Source organism: Protopterus annectens, chromosome 5.part0 (genome assembly GCF_019279795.1).
Source record: "Protopterus annectens isolate FY-2018-M chromosome 5.part0, PAN1.0, whole genome shotgun sequence".
Classification (NCBI taxonomy): domain Eukaryota; kingdom Metazoa; phylum Chordata; order Ceratodontiformes; family Protopteridae; genus Protopterus; species Protopterus annectens.
The window spans coordinates 232,408,650-232,431,003 of NC_056735.1; the positions used below are offsets into that span (position 1 = coordinate 232,408,650).

Below are 22,354 nucleotides of genomic sequence, written 5' to 3' on the forward strand. Positions count from 1 at the left end.
AGAATGGGAAATTTTCCATTTCTGCACTGAAGTGCGTTCTTGGAGTTGGTATATTTAAGTAGGGGGTGTGCAGGGGGGCTTGCAGAGCGGTAAGGTAAGTTTTTTTTTTATTTTATTATATAGATGATGTTTCGAACTTCACTCATATGAGGTTCGAAGTTTTGAAACTTCGACTATATTATATGTCCCCAAAAAAATCTGTAAGAGAAACCGTTCTGTTATGGTTTTTATATAATTATTCATTATGCAGGAAAGTATGCTCTGCTGAAGGGCAGGGGTTAGAGGGAGAGTGCAAAAGAGAGATTAGACCAAGGGGAGAGAAGGCACTAAGTCCTTAATGAGCAGGGGTAAGAGCAGACAGGTTATTGGAGTCAAGGGGAAAGAAGAAAAAGGGGACTACAAGAGTAAGCTAAAATCGTGTGGTATTACACTACCATCTAGTGGGCAAAGGAAGTTAAAGCAGTAAAGGGCCAATCCAGAAATGTGGGCAGGAGTAAAAATGGGGATTAACGAACACTCTCGGAGCCTTACTGCAGCAGTGCAGACCCAGCTAAGTCTGATATACGGACAAATTATCTAAATGAAGCAGTGACCTTATTTCTTACGATAAAGTAAAACATTAGGAAAAAAATTAAAATGTACATTGCAATGATTAACTGAAAGTCAAAAGCACAAAGTAGCTGACAATAGAAAAGGTTCAGTCCAGTCTGAGGTCAAAATAGAGCCAGCAAAGATTTACAGGTTTAGATGAGGTGAATAGAACAGTATTCCGTAAATTTTATTCTGGCTAAATATTAGAGGGAGCAACAATAAGTTCCTGATCTTATTTCTGTAAAAAAGAAAACAAATGCAGCTAAGCTAAACAGCTCTATTAGGAATGAGTGCTTTGTTTTACATGTAAAGAAACAGAAAGAGGCAAAGTATATTAGAGAGCCATATAGTTTAGCAAAAAAGATCTGCAGTTTGAAGCAATGAGAATAGGGAGAGAAGTTAGGGTACAATAGGGGAAGATAGATAAAGCACGTAAGTAAAGAAAAAGTAAAGTCAGAGTCACCAGAGGAGAAACTAGAAGAGAAGGTAAACAGTGAAAAAGTCAAGTGAAAGAGTGCAGGATTACTAGAGTCGCAGAAAGTTTGTGACGCCGATTCCAACAGAACCCAAGCAGTATAGACGCCGACCTTACAGCAGATGCTGTTTAAACAGTAAAAATTGCATATAATAATTAAGCACAGCAAGGATGGAAAGTCGAGCAATAGAAAGGTACCAGCATGAAGGTAAGAGGGTGGAAAAGAAAGGAAGAAGTGGTAAAGAGAGATTAGCAGCAGAAGTGGAAAAAGCAAATTATTTCAAAAAAATCAGCCAGTACTATAAACGGAGCCCTAACAGTATACCTGAGTATACTTTACAAACTGTGGTTTATAACAAGCTGCAAGACTGTAACATTTCATTATCTTGTAACTCTTGGCATTCTTACTACAGGATGGAATATTCAAAAATGCCTTATTGCTCACGTGATTATTATATTCTGATGAAACAGTGTATCATCAAAAACTGAAAGTTTCATATAATGTATTTTAACACTGGTACAACAAAAGCATATGTGATGCATGCTGGAGAAAATGTCCTTGTTGTAGCATTAAAAGTTTTAAAGAAGACTAGTATTACGTTTAGGGGCACAATGTGTATTTGTACCTCCGGTACCTATCAGATGATTAAAAAAAGAAACTTTTTGAAACTAGAGGAACTAAATAACTGCTACAGCTCTAAAACTAATCTTGTATTAAATTAAATACTGGATTTGCAACTATACTGTGATTTTTGATTTTTGCATGGTGAGGCTAAATGTACAAAGAGGCTTTACCATACATGAGGATATTTTAATATAGATGCAGAAGATGGTTCTTTTGGAATGCTGTAGATTTCAAGTATTAGTCATTAATGTTAAATTTGTTGTAGGGCTAGGAAGAAAATCTGGACTTGACTGGTAAATTAAATACTTTTCATAATGATGGTGTACGGAATGTATTTCAATATTTCTAGAGAAAAAATTGAAACCCTTAATAGATAATTCAATATATGTTCTTAAAGATACTGAGCATTTTCTCTGTGATCTGTATGAAGGTACTAATTGTGGTATGTTGAATATGGAATATTTGTTTGTCACCCTTGATGTTGTTTCATTATTCACAGTAATACCCAATGATAAAGGGCTTGCTTTTTTGAAAGAACAGTTGATGAAAAGCAGTTTATACAGTATGAATGAAATTCAATTATACATTGATTTGATGTCTATAGTTCTTTTGAATAATGTATTCTTATACAGTGACCACATTTATTGGCAGAAGAATGGTGTGGCCATGGGTAGTGCTTGTTCGAATAGCTATGCGAATGCTGTTATGATGAAATGGGAGGCAGAAATCTTGGATGAAGGGTCTTTTAAAGATTTAATTATTTTTTATAGAAGGTTTGTAGATGACCTTTTTATTTTGTGGAGAGGCTCTGTTTCTGAACTTATGAGTTTTGTTGAGTACATTAACAGCAGTACCCCTTTTTTGAGGTTCACTCTGAATTATTCAGATGCCAGTATAAATTTTCTGGATGTGATAGTGGAAAAGGACAGTTCCAATGTGATATCAACTAGACTATTTAGAAAGGATTGTCATGTTAACAGTCTGCTAACTAGGGATAGCATGCATCCAGACTATGTTTTTAGAAATGTATTCCAGAATCAGTTTTATAGAGTTTTTAGATTAAGTGTAAAGAATAGCGAATTTGAAGAGCAGAAACTTAAGACCATTGATGAGCTTACAGAGAGAGGTTATGATAATGGACTGGTAGAGTGTAATGCTACTCAAGTCTCTAAATTGAGAGAGAGTAGGGCCAAACCTTATTTTTCAAAAAGATTAGCTTGTGGTAATATCAAGAGGGCTAACAATATTAAGGTGTGTATTCCCTACTCCAAAGATGTTAAGAGGTACACTGAAATTATTAGTCAACATTGGGATATTTTGTTAACTGATCCGCAATTATGTGAAATTTTAGGCCCCAGACCTCAGTTTACCTTTAAGAATAAGAAGAATTTAAGAAGAAGGTTGTGTAATGTTAATGAAGTAAAGCATTCCTTGACAATGCCTGGCACTAGACCATGTGGCAAATGTTCACAGTGCACGTATATCAATAAAGAACCCTTCTTTGTACATCCAGACACAGGTAGGGTATATGATGTTAGGGTGCAGGCTGACTGTGAAACCATGTACATGATTTATTTAGCCAGCTGTATTGCCTGCAAATGTTTTTATGTAGGCAAGACAGATCGTACCCTTAAGGATAGAATAAGAGAGCATTATTACCATATAGGTAAAGGGACCAAGACTAATGCTTTAGCTAAGTATGTACAGAGTATTGGGGTGCAGCATAAGTTTATGTTTATGGTTGTTTCTAGGACTTATGAGAGTGTAAGAGTGGGAGACATTAGAGCCAGAACCAAGGAAGTAGAGGCTAGGTGGATAGTTATGCTCAGAGCCAACTATGGTCATGGTTTAAATGAACATGTGCCTTTGAAGCCAGTTCTTAGTAAAAGGGCTCTGCATAGGTAATTTTTGTTTTTTATTTATTTTTTATACATATATATTTTTTATTAAACAATAATTGTAAATATGTTTATATACATAATGTTACATACATGTTTCTTATATAGGGTGTATGTTTTATTAATTAGTATATACATATGTATGTTTTAAAGTTGATTTTAAGGTTTTCTTTGAAAATTAATTAGAGTGTATTATGTAATTATTTAACTAGGCTATTTAAGGTGTGTTCCCTTGTATCAGCTTTACACCTGAAGAAGCATTTTGTGAAAGCGCTAGTGTGTTGTAATAAAGCAGTTCTGCACAGATTTGTTCCTTGGTATTTTTCAAGTTCATTGTGGATTCTGGAGCCTACTCTCAGCAGCTTTGTGTGTATTCTGTTTTTCGTTTTTTATAGCTGCAGAGGTTTCTGGTGCTTGGCCTTTTGTGTTTTTCTAATTTACTTTTCATAATGTGACAAAGACAAGTACTCTGCATTTCTAAATTCATTTTTAATAATAATGTTCGTTTAAATTGCATATCTGATATTAAGAAGTTTAAGGACAGGATTCTAAAACAACTTGTGCTCTGGCCAAGGATCTGTCCTAAAGGTGAGAGCCCAAATGATGTGTGCAAATCAGTCTGTATGCAAGGCTTTGCAGCTGTGTGTGACATGTCTGCTGAGTTCAGAAAAAATGTGTATGAGCTCCTAAACACTCTGTTGGTCAGAATGTAAATTGGTATCAATTGTCAGTAAATCGTAGCATGCATTGTCTGGTAGCAGTCCCTAGTTCCATCACCATTAAAACAGAACAAGGTACAACTTTCTCTACACCTGTCCTGTACCACTAAGATCACACTGCTATATTCTGTTTGTACACAACCTGATTCCAATTGTCAGTCACTGCTAGAAGGAGCAAGTACTGTATTTAATTTAGATTGTAATGTTTTTAGGAATGGAAATTGGAGCAACTGCAACTTCCATAAAGGATTTGTCCCTAGTAAATGGATGACTGCAAGGGTCATCCCTCTACACAAATGAGGACCCAAAGAACTACAGAACAATACATTTGACTAGTCATATATGCTGTGACGCCCATGCCCTGGCCCAGCAATCAAGGAGCCTCAATCCTCACCACTAATACTAGAGAGGGCGTCTCATATATGAGTAAAGGATAACAGATACACACAGTAAAGTGCAATTTCCCTTAAGAGCACACACAGATCACAGTCAGTCCAGGGCTGGTTGCTCCCTTGATCTCCAGGTTCCCAATAAGCCTCCCCACTGGCACAGCTATAAGGTCCAGATCTCAGCTAGTTGGGCAAGCTAAAATCTCCACTACCCTCTCTGTCCAACCAGTGCTTCGTTTCCCTGCCTAAGTAGCTGACACACACACACTTTAAGATAAGAATTTACACAACCACGTAGACACTTCTGGGGAAGGCTGGCACTTGTTCTCCAGCTGTGCCCCTTTTCCCCAGACTATATGGCAGAAGTCAATGCCACCACCCAGCTAATATTTATCAGCTACTCAAAGGCTCTTAAAAGGGTGTCCAATTATTACTGTGCAATATTATTATCCAATTGGTAGTATAGCCCAGGGCTAAAGCTAATAGAGTGGTTTTGTACAGTTTTACCAAAGGCATGCAAGTACTTTAAAGAGCTTAAATTATCTCTACAAAAACCAGCCACAGTTAAAAGATTTTAAAATATGGCCTAATAAATAATAAAAACACAAGACAATACTTTCTACTATGCAATGCTAGTCAAGAGTTCAAATATCACACATAAATACTTAAAATAATTCAGCAGTACAGTTCTGACATCAGGAAAACACTTAGTCTAATCTTTCTAGTTCCTAGTTATTTCTAAAAGAAAACACAAGTCTGAGATAACTTGCATATGAGCAAGACAGTGCTGTGAGTTGGATAGTCAAGACAAAAATGCTTAATAATCTATGTTTCTCTCTGTTTAAATTGAAATTGCAGTTCTGATAAACAGTACATCATTTCACACTTTCCTGATGTTCCCAGGCTAACAGATACTACATAATTGTTATCTTGCACCTGCAGGAAACTACAGCCATAAAAGCCATTCCACAAGTAAACTCTAGTAATTATTCCTTAAGTTAAAACAATAGGCAGGATGCTTGACTCCAGACTCATCGACTCCAAATTCTAACTTCAAAGGGACAGGCATGAAATAATTTCAACTTCAAAGGACAGAAAAGAAATGCTTGACTTAGCTTTCTTTGCAGCAGAGGGCAATGTTGCTACATTGTTTAAAGTTCAACATTTCACAGCATATTCTTTCAATTAAGAAAACAAGTCTGTAATTCAACATTCATATTTACAAATGATAGAATTATGTATAAAAGCCTATTTGGCTAGGCTGGCAGCCTTCATCTATCTTCACCCAATCTTCACATATGCCATGCCATAGAAAGAGTTATCCTGGACCTGATAAACAAAGACATAGGAAATCTTCAAACACTGGACTCCTACCAGTTTGCTTTCATCAAGGGGAAGTCATGCCTACTAAACCTAGTGGGCTTCTTCGAGAAGGTCACTGGAGTATGGAGAAGGGCAGAACAATGCATACTGCCTACCTTGACCTGGCAAAGGCATTTTGCTACCTGTCAAACACCTGACTTTGGTTTTGTAGACAAACTCACAAATTTAGGCATAAACCCCTATGTGACCCTTTGGATAGCCAAATGGCTCAAGGATAGGAGACACAAAGTTAGGGTGAGGGGAATTCACCTCCAGCAAGAGGTCTGTTTCTAGTGGTGTCTTTGTACTGGGACATTTCCTGTTCAGAATATACTTCTCTGAAGTCAAAGCAAATTTAGAGGGCCTTTGGCTGATCAAATTTGCTGATGACTGCAAGCTGGGTGCAATCATTTTATCTCCAAAAGATGTAGATATCCTCCAGGAGGGTCTGACACAGACATATAACCGGTGCCAAAGACATGGTCTAAAATTCAATGCAAAAAATGCACAGTTATACCATTTGGAAAGATGACCACCCCTGCAAATTGCAACACTGATAACACTCCCTTAAGAACAGACCCACTGGTAAGAGACATGTGAACTTGAGTTGACAGTAACCTGAACTTTGATCACAATGTGGGCATGGTGGTGAGAAAATCCTACTACCTGGCACAACTTATAAGTAAGGGCAAGGCATCCAGATCTAAGAGATCATAGTCCCACTGTACTCAACTCTCATTAGACCAATAATTGAGTATGGTATACCCTTCGGCATATATCTGACCAGGCAATTGCAGCAGCTGGAGTGGCCATGGAAGTTCCTCACTAAAAAAGTACAGGGGGTAAATAACATCTTATGCAGACAACCTCAAAGCCCTATCCCAGTACTCAGTCTCCTACAGACTACTGACAGACAATTTCTGCCTAACTAACCTACAGGTCATTCTCTGTTCCAGCCCGGATGAATCTGCTACACATTCACAAAATAAACAGCATTATAATTACCCAATCTAAGGATCTAAACCTTGTCTATGACATAAACAAAGCACATTGGAGGGACAGGTGTGAGTCTCAGAGATTACCCCTTCTTTGGAACAGACTCCTCATTCATATGGAGCAGATCTCTTCCCTAAGCCTGTTCAAACACAGTTTGAACCAATGGATGGCAAATCACAAATTCACACCTGTCTTGTCACTTTTTGCCTTATGGACAGGGCAACTTGTAGGTGCCATAAGGCACAGGCATATACCAAAGCTGGTGTATTCCTTGGGCATTGACAATTGGAAAACTGGGGCACGAATGGCTAGGCTTAAAAATGTTCTAGGGCTGTTAGCCTAGTAACCTGCCGTGATCCATGTATGTACCTCGTTAGAAGTTTTACACTGTCAGTTCACAAGGGCAGCAGTATTTCTGTATGGTAATCATACCTCCTGTGCTATATGATTGTTTGCAGATGGCAGAGGCATGCAGCTGTTTAACTCTGGGCTGCATTTCTCAATAGCATGTTAATATTCATTGTGGATGCATTATTGTATGCATTAAAACGCTATGCCTTAACACATCTGGTTATGCATAATATTGTGTTAAAGACATGTATTTTAAAGGGTCCATATTACAACGTCGAACTCACAGGAGTCTGAACATTTTAATATCGAACCCAAATGTTCGAAATATGAAAATAGCGAAGCCAGGGCTGTTTTCGTGGCCTTGCTGTTTCCTCCACTGTGGTGCAATCTCGGAGTTGGTATATTTAAGTAGGGGGTGTGTGGGGGCGAATCCCCCCACATTAGTTTAAGTTTAAAGTGTACATGTTTTGTTTTGTTTTTTTTTTGTACCACAACAGCGATTTTTTTCCCTGGGGAAAAAAATCTCTGTTCTGTGTTTTCGTAATTCTTGGGTTTTGAACTTAATGGTTCAATTTTACATCGTTTGAACTCCTGTGAGTTCGATGATGTGATGTAGACCCTTCTTTAAACAGTCATGTAGCATCATTGCACCATTACATAGGCATGCTTGTTTGCTTCATAAAGTCTCGTGACTGCTGTTATCTGTGACAATACAGAATGCACACATTTAATGACATTTCTGCATTGAGTGTCGTATAACTGATGTTTTGTTGCAATGATGTTGCTGTTAGATTTGGGACAGTTATCATTTGTGATGATAAGCATACAGCTGGAAACTTTGTAACTTCTTATGTATGTACGTTGCTCCCTTGGAGGGATATGTGTAGTTTGCTTAGCCTACATCCTCCTTACAGTGGTTTACTTACAGTTTTGTAGTCCTAGGTATAGGTCCTTGGTAGTACTTAGCAGTATTCATGTACGAGTTTACCTGTGTATGTACAGCTTTAAATTCTTATTGGTGACTTCAGATGTTATTGATTTACATGATTTCTAAAGGATATGATTTGTATCACTACTGTAGCCTAATTGAGGATGCTGTGTTATTATTTAGAAACATTAGCTATGTATGGCTAAATATAGTACCTTTGTTTTAGTTCCCTAATACTGCTGGATTTTTAATAGAGTTGTGAGTGAAGTAATTTATTTGAAATGTCATTAACAGCAAAGCACAAAATGCCTCTTTACAACTTTTTTGATGTTTTGTTAATGTGCTTTACTGTATGTCATATTAGCTGCTTATATACTTCATTGTTTTCTGAAATAGACCGTTGAAAACCAAAACAAAATTGTTTGCATGAAGTTATGCTGCAAGCATAATTTGAAATGTAGCAAGAAACCTTATTTTATCTATAATACTGTGCAGTGGTGGTGGAGTGTAAAGAGTTAAGGCTAAGACCCACTGATACAATGAACAGTATAGACACAGACTTTATTCTCTGGTCTGCACTTACATGATCTGTGACTGCGAGTGGGTCACTTATGGGAAAACTCCTCACTCCAATATTGTTAATCTTATCCCAGAGTTATTTTTCCACCTTGTAATGCCATCTAGGCACAGAAACCCTCCAGTACTTTGTTTCTCACCCCATCATCTTTGTGAGCCCAGTGGCTCTCTTTTGTGTAGCCATTCAGCCCATTCATTCTCCCCTTGTAGGGTTGAGACCAGGCCTGTTTCTTACCTACACTGGGTGAGAGCACTGTGGCTCATTTACTCCCTGACCAGAGTGACAGTTAAATCAGCTTGTTCCCTTAGAGTTGTAAATCATGTGTTAGGGAGTGGGCCAGACTGCAGACCAGACTGAGCAGGACCTAACCCCCCCCCCCAGTGGCTTTGATTTCCATAAGTGCTTGCTACAGGATACACACATCTATGCGGTCATACATGCTGCTACCCCTAATAGGTAGGGAAACCACAGATGCAAGTGCAGTTATTTAGTCCTACAAGATGAACCTGCAGCAACCCTGCCCCCAGGATTGGTGCATCCATCCTCCCTACACATACTCCGGCAGATACCAGATATGCTAATTAAACCCAGATCACAGCCACGGACTCATCCCTCTTTGCCACAGAAACCCTTCAGTTCTTTTCATTTCATTAATTCCATTTTTTATTCCTGCCTTAGATCTTAAAGATGCCACAACATTTTGCCTCTTTCTCACACTGTTTTGGAAATGAATATGTCTCAGCCTTTGTGACGTAGGCTATACATAGCATTCTCCATAGCACTCAGTGGTTCTCAGCACCCACAATTGTTTATGTCCTGGGACTGTGTCTTGCATGAGGTCAGTTAAGCACACACATTACCAGTGAAATTGAAAAGCCTTTTCAAAGAGTTATTTTTAGATAAATCATTATATGGAAAATGGTAAATTAGTTACGCTGCAGCAGTACATGAGCAAATTGGTAAGTGCTTTCATTCTGGCCATTGGAATATTGCTTTTATCCTTGTGGCTGCAAGTAATTTAAGTCTGAAAATGAATACGTCAAACCTTACTATCTGTGAACTGTCGGCCACAATAAATAGCAGGGCTGTCACTCTGAACTAACAAGTTTAACCCCTCAGGAAGAGTAAGGCAGAATACCTGACAGTCGTTTAAGGAGGACAGGTTTGGAGCACTAAGGTATAGTATTGATGTTCCTAGGTGCATCACTGCATCTAGTGACTTAAGTACCCCAATCCATTTGTGTTCTTGTCATTCCTTATTTACTTGGGACATTTCTTAATTAAAAAAAAAAAAAAAAAAAGCTTTGTAAACTTTTTTTTTTTTTAAGCCATAGTCCAGGTAAATTTAGTGCAAAAGTGATGTCAGTCTAGGGATGGTGTGAGGGGGTTCCTATTACCAGATCGCTGATGCAGTTTGTTGAATGCATCTTGACTGAACCGAAAAGAGCGAAAAGGCAAAATAGCAAAGCGGCTTTTCAGCGAATTCTTTCCCTGGGAAAGAATTTGCTTGGCTGCTTTTGTTACTTTGCCATTTTCGGCACTGTAGTGCGATCTCGGAGTTGGTATATTTGGTGTGTGGGGGGCACAGCCCTCCACATTATGTAATGTTTTAAAGTTTTTTTATTTTTTTTTATTTTGTAACAGTGATTTTTTTTTCCCTTGGAAAAAATCGCTGTTCTGAGGTTTCGACATTGCAAGCTTTTGCTTACATGGGGTTGATTATTTATCGTTCGCTTTTGTATGTGTACGATAATATAATATAGACCCGGTGTGAAGTGCATCCTTACATTTTAATGGATGCATCTCTGTGCATGCATGGTGCTGCATCCTTAAAGTCTCTGGACGCACCTCACACTTTCCTCTGTAATGATGTTCCTGAGGTTAAAGTGTACTGTTTATCTTCAGCATAAGCTTAGGGAAGATAGAAGTTTTACAAGTATTTTTAACTAAAGCAGTGGCTGAAAATGTTTGCTGATGCAGTAAAAATGCTGTTGTGCACTTTGTATACCACATGCCATGGTGCAAAGGTAAGACGTTAAATATTAAGAAAACGCATAACAAAACTCTGCTGTTTAACTAGCTTGCTTAGAATAGGGTTTAAATAGATAAATCACTGATCAATTAGCACTAATTGAGATGATTCAGTGAAAAAGTATCTGGCTTCTGAAGGCTAAGGAACTGCCAACTCACAGCACCGTCACTATTTAAATGAAAAAAAAATCTTACCTGTTTGTCCAGGATGAGTCATAAAGATGACACAACTTCTGGGAAAAAGACAAAATTTATGGAAAACACAGTTCTGTCAGTTTGGCTGACCACATGATGGCCATTTTGGAGTAAAAACAATTGAAGTACAACTTGAAATGTTGCGAGTGATTATCAGCATTGTTTTAACAGCACAGGATATCCAGGTTAAAAAAAAATGGAGTTTCAGGACAGAGTTTTCCTTTATCCAGCTCAGAGTTCTGAGGCCACTCCCAAAAGAGGAATTGTCCCAAGTGGGTTTTGCTCAGTTTGGAATTAAATGAGAAGATGTGCATGAAAATGTCATCTGTAAGTTATAAATATATATGAGCAAATGCAAATAAAATAAATATTTGTATTTCATAACTGTAAATCTGTACTAATTACATATTTATTTTTTGTAGTTAGCAGGGCATTTGATAACAGTGAAAGTGAGGACCGGTATGAGGCTGCCAAGATGATCCACGTAACAGAAGAAAAACCTTCATATTTTCAAACTAGCAGGACTTCCAGTGACCAACAGATGATAACAGTAAAGCAGGTTAAAGAAGAGCAGTATTTTGATGATACCAAAAATGAAATATATTTAAGGAAATTAAATGCATTGGAGTTTGATGATAAAAGTTCAGTTCAGCTGCATGGACCCATTCATCAGTTCCAGGAGTTAAATAAATATATACTGTTTGAAAAGAAGCGTATGCTGTTAATAAATCAAGAAATTAGTGCTGTAGAAAAACCATACAGATGTGAACAGTGTGACAAGAGTTTTGGCTACAAGAGAAACCTAGTGCGACATCAGAAGTGTCATTCTACAGAAGGGCAGTGTGACTCTGGTGTACATGGCAGTGAACATTTGACTAACAGTAACTTGAAAAACAATCAGTTAATTTTTTCAAGGGACCAGCCGTATACATGTGATGAATGTGGCATGGGCTTTTCTTGGAAGGGTGCTTTAGCACTCCATCAGCAGATGCACTTAGGTGGGGGCCCATATAAGTGCGTTGAATGTAACAAGAGTTTCCTTCACAAGTGTAGCCTGAAACGGCATCAGAGAATTCACTTTGTTTCATTTGGAGATATTAAACCTAAAGACGAGAGATCATACAAGTGTCTTGTATGTGGCAAGTGCTTTGTCTGGAAGAGTGGCTTAGCAGTCCACCTACGCATTCACTCTGGGGACAGACCACATAAATGCTTTGAATGTGGAAAATGTTTTTACCATAGCAGTAATCTGATAAGGCATCAGCAAATTCATGCTGGTAAACATTTCAAAATGTTAGATATGAAAGAACAACCATATAAATGTGATGAATGCAACATACAGTTTTCATGCAAGAAAAAAATGGTAATGCATTTGGAGATTCACTCAAGAGAGAGGCCATATAAATGTATTGTGTGCAATAAGACTTTTGCCAAAAAGTATATTTTTTTATCTCATCTGGAAACACATACGGGAGAGAAGCCACATAAATGTGCTCAGTGTGGCAAGAGCTTTACTAGGAAAAGTTATCTAAAAGTTCATCAGCGATTGCATACGAGAGAGAGACCGTATAAATGCTATGACTGTGGCAAAAGTTTTAATGTAAAATATGGCTTAATATCCCATTTAAGAGTTCACGGTGGTAATCAAACCCAGAACAGAGAATATCTGTATAATGAGAAATTAGAGGGTATAAACTGGGAAAAAGCATATAAATGTACTGAATGTGGCAAAAGTTTTGTCTGGAAAAAAAATATGCTAGCACATCAGCGGGCTCATTCTGGACAAGGCCCATATAAATGTACTGTTTGTGATAAAAGTTTTTCTTGGAAGTGTAGCCTGCAAGTACATCATCGAAGTCATTTGTGTGAGAGGCAGTATAAACTAACAAAGTATGATGATCCCATCTTAAAGGAGCATCAGAAAGTTAATTCTGGTACATATGAAAACATCACACCAAAGGAAGAGAAACCATATAAGTGCCCTATATGTGGTAAGTGCTTTATCTGGAAGAGCGGCTTTGTGGTACATCAACGTATTCATTCTGGAGACAGACCATATGAATGTGCTGAATGCGGCAAGTGTTTTTATCAAAGCAGTAACTTAATAAGGCATCGACGGACTCATTCTAGAAAAAATATTGAAACATTAAATAACAGAGAGCTAGTGTTTACTTCTGCTGAAAGCAGTAAGTATTTTCACAACAAAACAAACTTCACAATAAAACAGCCAACACATTCAAGAAAGAAGTCCTACAAGTGTGAAAAATGCAGCAAGTGTTTTTGCTACAAGAAAAATCTGATAATGCACCTGCGGACTCACTCAGAAGAGAGGCCTTACACATGTCCTATATGCAACAAATGTTTTGCTAAAAATAGTATTTTGGTATCCCATATGAGAACACATTCTGGAGAAAGGCCATATAAATGTGGTGACTGTGACAAGGCTTTTACCCGGAAGAGTTATCTAAAGGTTCATCAGCGACTGCATACTGGTGAGCGACCATATAAATGTTTTGTCTGCAACAGAGGTTTTAATGTGAAGTATACTTTAATGGTCCATTTACGGGTTCACAATGCAGATAAAAGGAAGAACAGACCATATCAATATCGTGATCATCTGGAGAATGAAAAAATAAACCAGGACAGCCCATACAGATGCATGGAATGTGGCAAGAATTTTGTTTGGAAAAAAAATATGCTAGCTCACCAACGAACTAATGCTGTAAAAGGCCCACATAAGTGTAGTGAATGTGGCATGAGTTTTTCTTGGAAGTGTAGCCTGAAAGTGCATCATGAAAGTCATTTGGGTGAAAGGAAATCTGAAGTTACTCAAGTTAACAATTATTTACCTCAGAGCAGTGCTCTGGAACAGCACCAGAAAATTAATTCTGATACATTAGAAGATATTAAATGGAAGGAAGAGAAACCATACAGATGTCCTGTATGTGGCAAGTGCTTTGCCTGGAAGAGTGGCTTAGTTGTGCATCTGCGCAGTCATTCTGGAGAGAGACCATTTAAATGCATTGAATGTGGCAAGAGTTTTCACCAAAGCAGTAACTTGATAAGGCATCGTCGAACTCATTCCAGAGAAAATATTGAAACATTAAATAACACGGATCATGTGTCTAAATCTGTTGAGAGTGCCAGGCATTTACACCCTAAAGAAGATCTAAGAATACATCAGCAGACTGAACCACGAAATAAGCCACATAAGTGTGATAAATGTAACTTGCAGTTTTGCTACAAGAAAAATCTGATAGTGCATTTAAAATTATCTCATTCTGAAGACATGCTGTGTAAAAGTGTTTCATATGACAAAGGTTTGGTTAAACAAGGTAATCTGAAAGCCCACCGAAGGAAGCTGTCTAGAAAGAAGTCACATAAATGTACTGAATGTGGTAAGAAATTTACTCGTAGCAGTTATCTAAAGGTTCATCAGAGACTGCATTCTGGAGAACGACCTTACAAATGCCATCTGTGTGAAAAGTGTTTTGTTTGGAAGAGTGGCTTAGAAGTGCATCAGCGAATTCACTCCGGAGACAAACCTTATAAATGTGTCAAGTGTACCAGGAGTTTTTATCAAAGAGGTAACTTGATAAGACATCTGCGGACTCATTCTGGTGAAATGCCAGATGTAAAAGAACAGCCTTATGAAAGTAATGGAAGTAATTTGCCCAGCAAATATTTTTTCCACAAACAAATGAGCAGAGTGCCTCCGGTGGCCCCGCCCAGAGTAAAGCCATATAAATGCGATCAGTGTAACAAGTATTTTCACCACAAGAAAAGTCTAATAATGCATGCAAATACACACTCTGGAGCAAAACCATATAAATGTGATGAATGCAACAAAAGTTTTCCCCATAAGAGTACCCTGATATCCCACCAGAGAACACACACTGGAGAGAGGCCATATAAATGCACAGAGTGTGGTAGGTGTTTTACATGGAAAAGTAATTTGAAAGTTCATGAGCGGCTGCATTCTGGAGAGAGACCATATGAGTGTACTTACTGTGACAAAACTTTTATTGTGAAACGTAGTTTAATGCATCATCTACAAACACACACTTGAGATCAAAACCAATATAATGGTGAATTTCTTAACATTTTTAGCTGAGACACCATGTTAATTGCACTGGATTGTACCAGATGATGTGTCTTCAGGGGAACATGGTATCAAATTAGCAAACGTTAAACAATGACCTTCTTATGAACTGTTTGTGAAAAGAATTTTTAGTCAGAATGGTGTTATACTACTACAGCAATGACATCATTTCAGTGCGCCAAAGCGAAAATAATGTAGGACAGAGACACTTGGATTGTTCATGTATTTTTCTAGACAACTGAACTAACAAACCATTACTTTAAGACACATTTATATATGCCACCAATGCTCATTTCTATGCATCCATTGTAATGCCAAGGATAAAACTCTAAAAATTAATGTTAAAAGCAGTACTGATTTCTTTGACATAAAATCTGACCTGACTTAGGATCGATGTATATTTTTGACCATGGTACTGAGAAATCCTTGGACATGTGGAATAAAACAGTAGAGATGAGAATGCTATTACGCCTGCACTGGGAATTGTGTAATGAATAATCTTATTATGCGGCAAAAATTAAGAAGTATCAATTTCATCACTTCATTTATATGTACAGATATAACATATGAATCTGGTTCATTTGAGTTATGAGCATTTCATGTTTTGATGAACATAATATGGTGAATCGGAGGACATACACATTATGCTGAGGCAAACAAACTCAAGTACATCTCCATCTACAGAAAATAATCTGATTTTTTTGGCAGAAGGCAATCTTCTCTACAGCATTCAAATTAGGCTATACACTTCCAACCCTCACTACTTTTTATAATCAACTCTAATATCCCTGCACCACGTAGGAAGGAAAATAATTAGGTTTTCGTGGAAATCCAGAGCATTTTATTTTATCTGAACTGTTGTAAATATGTACAGAATGAACTGTACTTTAGGGCAATCTGTCTTGCACCCCATCCAGTTTTACTAAGGTATTAAAATCTCTGAATATGTCAGTTAAAATACAAACTGTAAGCCACATTTGGATTTCAGCTGTGACCACACAAAGTGCTAGACTACCTAAGAAAGACAAGAAATGTTTCCTGCTTAGAACTTTATAGAAAACATTGTGTGGCACAGTTATCCGTCTTAAAGCCCAATGTAGAAACAAACCTACTTGAGAAGGATTGTGTACATATTCACTGCTATGGTTCTGCATTAATATTTTGGCATTCATCGATTCAGACGTATTCCAGGATCTGTGTAATTAAGCTGTAGGCTGTACTTCCATCCTTGGATAAGGAGAAGTATTCTTGGGAAAGCTGAGATGTATGTTAATCTCATTTGTAACTAAAAACAACCTGTTACAGAATGTGTAAAAAGGGAACACAATGTAAAGACAAAACAGCACAGAAGAAATGAAGAATGAGAAAGTTTACAGCTGCATGAACATCTGAGCAAGCTGATCACTACTAGACACATAAATGGTGTGTTTAGTGATGTATTGAGATGCTGATAATAGCAGTTTCATTTACTAAATTACAATAGAAACATTAAAAAAATCTATACCAAAAGCCAGTAAGGCAGTCTAGTGCAGGTCTTTAATATGGAGTGAAAAACAGTTTCAAAATTGTGTAGTAGACTGCATAATACTCTTTATATGAAGAAACTGCAGGCTATAATGCACTAGTTGCAGAGAAGCAACAAAGAACAACAACAGAAAAAGAATTATACCATGGATAGTAATAGCCAAAGTGATAACTTTACACCAGGGTACTGAGAAGGTATTGACAAAAAAAAATAATAATAAAAAAAATCACAAGAATTGGAAAAATGACAAATTCAGTGTTGTATTAGTCTAGCAACTGTCACTAGCAGCAAAAGCATCGTACATTAAGAAAATATGAAAACCATGACATGGAAGCAGATTCAAAATTATCTGAAGTTGGTGATAAATAATTTTGGTATCGTTGTACCAGTACATGTGACCCCCCCCCCCCCTTTAAGGCCACTAAAGTTAAACCATAAGTGATGAGAAGAGTAACCTCTGCAAAAATAAATGAAAGAAATAAATATTATATACTGAATGCAGAGTATGTTCCAATGGAAGACTGGTTCTGCTTTCATAGTAGCATTAAAGATTAAATTCACTGAGGATTTGTAAGTATTGACTGTACCGGTATGCTTAGTTTGTTCTACTGCAAACATTGTGATATGCAAATAGCAGACAAACATGAAATGCTGAACTGAGGATGTCCCTTCTGAAACTCCATACCTGAAATTTTCATATATAGGCTCATGACATGTGCATGCACTGCAGGTCTAAAGTGTGACTCTTGGCTAATTCTTGCTTAACAAAACTGTTAGTACAAAGGTGCCAAGTCGTAAGGTACTACCTAACTGGCATTACTCTTCCTGACTAGTCACCAGAGGAGTCATGCTTTAGCCAGCCAACCACTGTAGAATGGCAAGTATAAATGGAATAGTGGACAAGAACTGTGCTGTCCTCGTTGCTGAGCACTGACAAAAGCTTCAAGTGAAAAACAGAAGAAAAGTAACAAAATGCTGCACTTGCATACATACAGATACATAAAATTCATTACTTCATCGATAATGTTCATTACACAACAGTATAATCATGCAATAATACTTTGAAATTTAAACACAAAAGCATCAGTTTCTTTATCCTCATGCCTTATTCTTGTAGGAGGGTCAACTTATCCCAAAAAATTGAAATTGATTACCGGTCACTGTTAGACTCGGAACCAGTTACTGTAATTTCAAGAGAGATCTTAATAACTGAATCAAGAATGTAACTTTTAACCCAAATTTCACCAAGTCAGTATTTTTTGAATGGCCTTTGACCTGTAATACTGGATAATAACTTATAAACGTGCAGAAATTACATTAATGTTTTCAGATGAACTTTGTTCCTTGCATCCTTCCGTACTGTATTCAGTTTGCTTTATACACTGAATACAGACTTACAGGAAGTGTAACCCCTCCTTCCCTCCTTGTTGTGTTCAGCATGAAGAGGTGAATGAGGCGTCAGAACAGAATATGGTAAGAGAGTGTCAGAAGGGGTGCTGTAGTTAATGTGGATTAACTCCTTGACTGTTTCCGAATGGGAATGTCAGAGGTTAGAAAGATGTCAGAGACACGGGTAAGTGAGAATGAGCTGGATTTATGGTAGAAAACCTAACAGAATCGTTTCCATGCTTTTTAATAGTACATATGCACCTCATACCAGTGTAAGAAGTTATCTGATTTGAGGTGCAAGTATGAGCATCCCTACAGTTTCAGAATACATACCGTGGTTTCACTGTGTGGATTGTGCAACGACTTACCACACCTTTGGCTTTCCATGTCACAATGTACAGATGTACATGGGTGGTGTGATTACAGAGCTTCTGTCCTTTTGCCCCACACTAATGTGCATACCTGTGTACTAGGCAAAAGTTCTTGTACCGATAAGACAGAACCTGTACATGCAGAGATAACATAACATTTCCTTTTAAGTGTCAGCTTATAACAAAGTAAGAGGTGTGTAAGCAACTTATGAGAGCTTTTTTTTTTTAGATGATTTATTGCACCTTACAAATAAGAATGTTACGTTATCAACAAGATTCATGGCATTCATGCAAACAGTATGTGTGATACAGAGGGCCAGAGTTTCAAAGCTTCATCAGCAAACCTGGTGTCATTATTGTGGGATGTCATTAATAACATTTTGCATAACAGAAAGATTAGAATAAATCACACTTAACCAAACTGTGCTGTCCTGGCAAACATTGTCTAAGTTGATTGTATTCTGCCTGTCAGTTTAACAAATTGATTAAGGCTTTGAGTTGCTAATTGAGTTTGTACTGTAGTCTCGGATTTGAGTCTGTCAGTTTCCATTTACTTAGCATATGACTCTCAGGAATCCCTCACTCAGAAAGGATCCTGGGTTGCCCTTGCAAAAAAAAAAAAAGTGAGTGAATTTTTATCTTGTTATCTGATTTAACAATAACAGCAAAAAACGTTCCACACTTTGTAGCAAGGTAGTTTGAAAACAGTGCAACATTTTTTTCCAGAACCACCATAAAGGTAATCAGAAACCCAGTTGCCTGAAAGGTCTCCCATTCAGAATTAGGTAAATTTGGGGTATCAAGGTAAAGCTGAAATATTCTGGAAAATATTGAGCATTACAAAATACTTTTTTTGTTTTGCTGTAGTGGTGAAGAAATTTATAATTTTAATGATCAGCTTGCAACAAATAATTATAAGCAGTTACCCACAGGATTTACTGATCAGGGCACCATTGAGCCCATTCCAGTATCACAAAGAAGAACAGGGTTTTACTCCAGAATGTTTCTGATTGCCAGAAAAGAGGGATCCTGGAAACCATCCTTTTCTTTTTAGGATCATAGGAAGTTACTAGGCTATTGGCCCTGAGGTCCTTACAAGCTTAGCCAAGAATTTAGCCCATGTTCCAACAAGTCAGTACCCTATACCACTGTCCAGCAGGGACACAGGTGGAATCTCAGGGGTGTATTTTCTGTTTCCCATCCAGTTATCCAGGTTGCGCTTAAAAATGTTTAATGAGGTACTCTACTTTATGTAGAGAGACAGTCTATTCCACAAAAGGGAGGAGTCTCTGGGACACAAATCTGTCCCACCAACAAGTCCTATTGATGTCACAGACCAGGTTGAGGTCGCTCGTGTGGGTTACTTAGGTGGAGCTTGACTTGCGGATTTGCAGCAATCCCATCAGGTCGAGGTCTGAGATTGCTTTGTATGCCAGACATAGGTCACCTCTGAGGAGTCTGTAGGAGACTGAGTACAAGGACAGGGCTTTTAGCCTGTCTGTGTAGGGTAGATATTTGAGGCCTTGGATCCTCCGGGTGAGGAACCTGTATGGTATCTCCAGCTGCTGTACGTGCCTTGTGAGTACATGCCGAAAGGGGCATTGTACTCAGTAATGGGTCTTATAAGGGAAGAATACAGGGATGTTATGACCACCTTGTCCCTGGATGAGATACCCTTACTAATAAGGTGGGCCATGTAGAAAGCTTTCTGTACAAAGGAGGCAATATGGTGGTCAATAGTCAGTTTGCTATCAATCTGAGTGCCCAAATCCCTTACAGCTGATTGTGTGTTTAGTACCTTATTATCAATGTGATCATTTGTGGGAACATCACTCTCCCCAAAAGGGATGATGATACATTATTTTGGCATTCAGTTTGAGGCTATGTTTCTGGTACCAGTCATTTGTTTGGGTGAGACCCTCTTGGAGGATGTCCACATCACTAGAGGAATTGATGACAGCACCCAGCTTGCCGTCATCTGCAAACTTGTTCAGCCATAGCTCACTAGATTTGGCGTGCACCTCCAAGAAGTATATCCCAAACAGCAGAGGCCCCAAGACCAATCCCTGGGGTACACCGCTTGTTACGGGTCTATTACTTGAGGTGGCTACTACTTTTGGATACTTTTCCTCCAGACTCTGTTTCCCCTCTTACTTCCACAGTGATTTGTGGTCTCCCTAGACCTAAAGGGTGCCTACCTTTATATTCCATTCACCTTGTGTTCAGGAAGTTTTTACATTTCTCTGTTGCTTCCTCTCATTTTCAGTTCTCTGCTTTGCCATTTAGTCTTTCTACAGCCGCAAGAGTGTTCACCAAATGTCTGGCCCCTGTCATAGCCTTTTTCAGGCTTCAGGGAATCCAGATATTCCCATATCTGGATGATCTGCTTTTTCAGACTCCCTCCCAATCTAGGCTTTTTGTAGGAACTGAACTTCACCATGCTCCTTCTGTGCAGTCTGGGATTCACAATCAATCTCACGAAGTCCAGTCTGACTCCTTCTCAAGACCACATTTTTCTCAGTTGTAGAATACAAACCATTTTGATGTTGACTTCTCTTCCTTCTTTCAAGGTTCTGTCTCTGATAACCTATTTCCAGTCTCTGCTTCCCTTTTCTCACATTTCTACAAGGGAGTTTCTCAAAATCCTGGGGTTCATGGCATCTACCATTCCCATACTTCCCTTTGTCAAACTTCACATGAGGAAACTTCGATGGTACCTAAAGATGGTTTGGCTCCAGGCGTCTATATCAGATGATCGAACATTTAGTTAAGTGAATAACTAAACGCCAATCACTAATAATCACACACCCAAAACATCAAATGGCAGTTTCCACTCAGGGAAACAATGCTGTTGCCGAACGAAAAATAAATAAACACAAATGAAGTGGGGGGGGTTGACCCCCCACACACCCCTTAACTAAATATACCAACTCCAAGATCGCTCCACATTGAAGAAAGGGCAAACTCCGTGCAATGGCCAAATGACTTGTTTCCCTGAGAGGAAACTGCCATTCACTGTTTTGTGTGTTCGATTATTAGTGATAGACGTTTAGTTATTCGATTAACTAAACGTTCGATCAACTAATATAGACCCGACTCTGGCATTGCCACCCTCTGGAGTTTCCAGTTCCTTTAATTCCATGCCCCAAACTCGAGTTGCAGTGGTGGATTCAGCCAATCTCCATCAATCCTGGACTGCCTTTTCAGACTCCTACCCCTACTCAGGAGCCATTCACAGCCACTGATGAAGGGTTCAGGGTCTATGGTCCCTTCATCAGAGTCTGACCAAAACAACATAAAAGAAATGTGGGTGCTCATTCTTGCTCTTCAGGCCTTCCATTGTCTTTGGTCTCAGAGTCTTTAAAAGGTCTTTACAGACAACACCACAGTCATGTGGTACATCAACAAATGGGGGGGGCACAAAGTCTTATCTTCTCTGGCCCTGACTTGGACACTATGTCCTTTTTTTTTTTGGAAGGAGTGTTTCTGTATGCTTATGCTCCTCTTCCTCTCTTTTCCAGGCTCCTGCACACGATCAGGAAGGACTCCCCAAGATTCTTGTTGGTGACTCCCTTTTGGCCTAGACAGCACTGTTTGCCCCTCCTCTTTCAGCTGACCAGTGTCACTCATCACTAATTACCTCACCGAATGGTTCTGCTCACACAAGATGAGGGGTCTGTCATTAAACCTCACTTGTCCAGTGTTCAGTTGACAGTTTGGGTGATAGGATTTTGATCCAATTTAGACACCAGCTTTCTGAGGATGTGCTTAGGGTTCTGCATGGCTGAGGCCAGGAAGCCCCCTGACAGAAAACCCTACACGGCTAAATG

At 38.4% G+C, this 22,354-nt stretch overlaps 1 protein-coding gene across 1 annotated transcript in view; it reads left to right on the top strand.

Moving 5' to 3' along the window:
- LOC122802553 (zinc finger protein 420-like) overlaps positions 1-18,949 on the top strand; it is a 128,785-nt gene extending 109,836 nt beyond the window's left edge. Inside the window, exon 4 of the mRNA XM_044072214.1 lies at positions 11,560-18,949. Coding sequence (XP_043928149.1) covers positions 11,560-15,206 — 3,647 coding nt within the window. The 3' untranslated portion in view covers positions 15,207-18,949. The remainder of the gene's footprint in view (positions 1-11,559) is intronic.
- Positions 18,950-22,354: the final 3,405 nt, after the last annotated feature.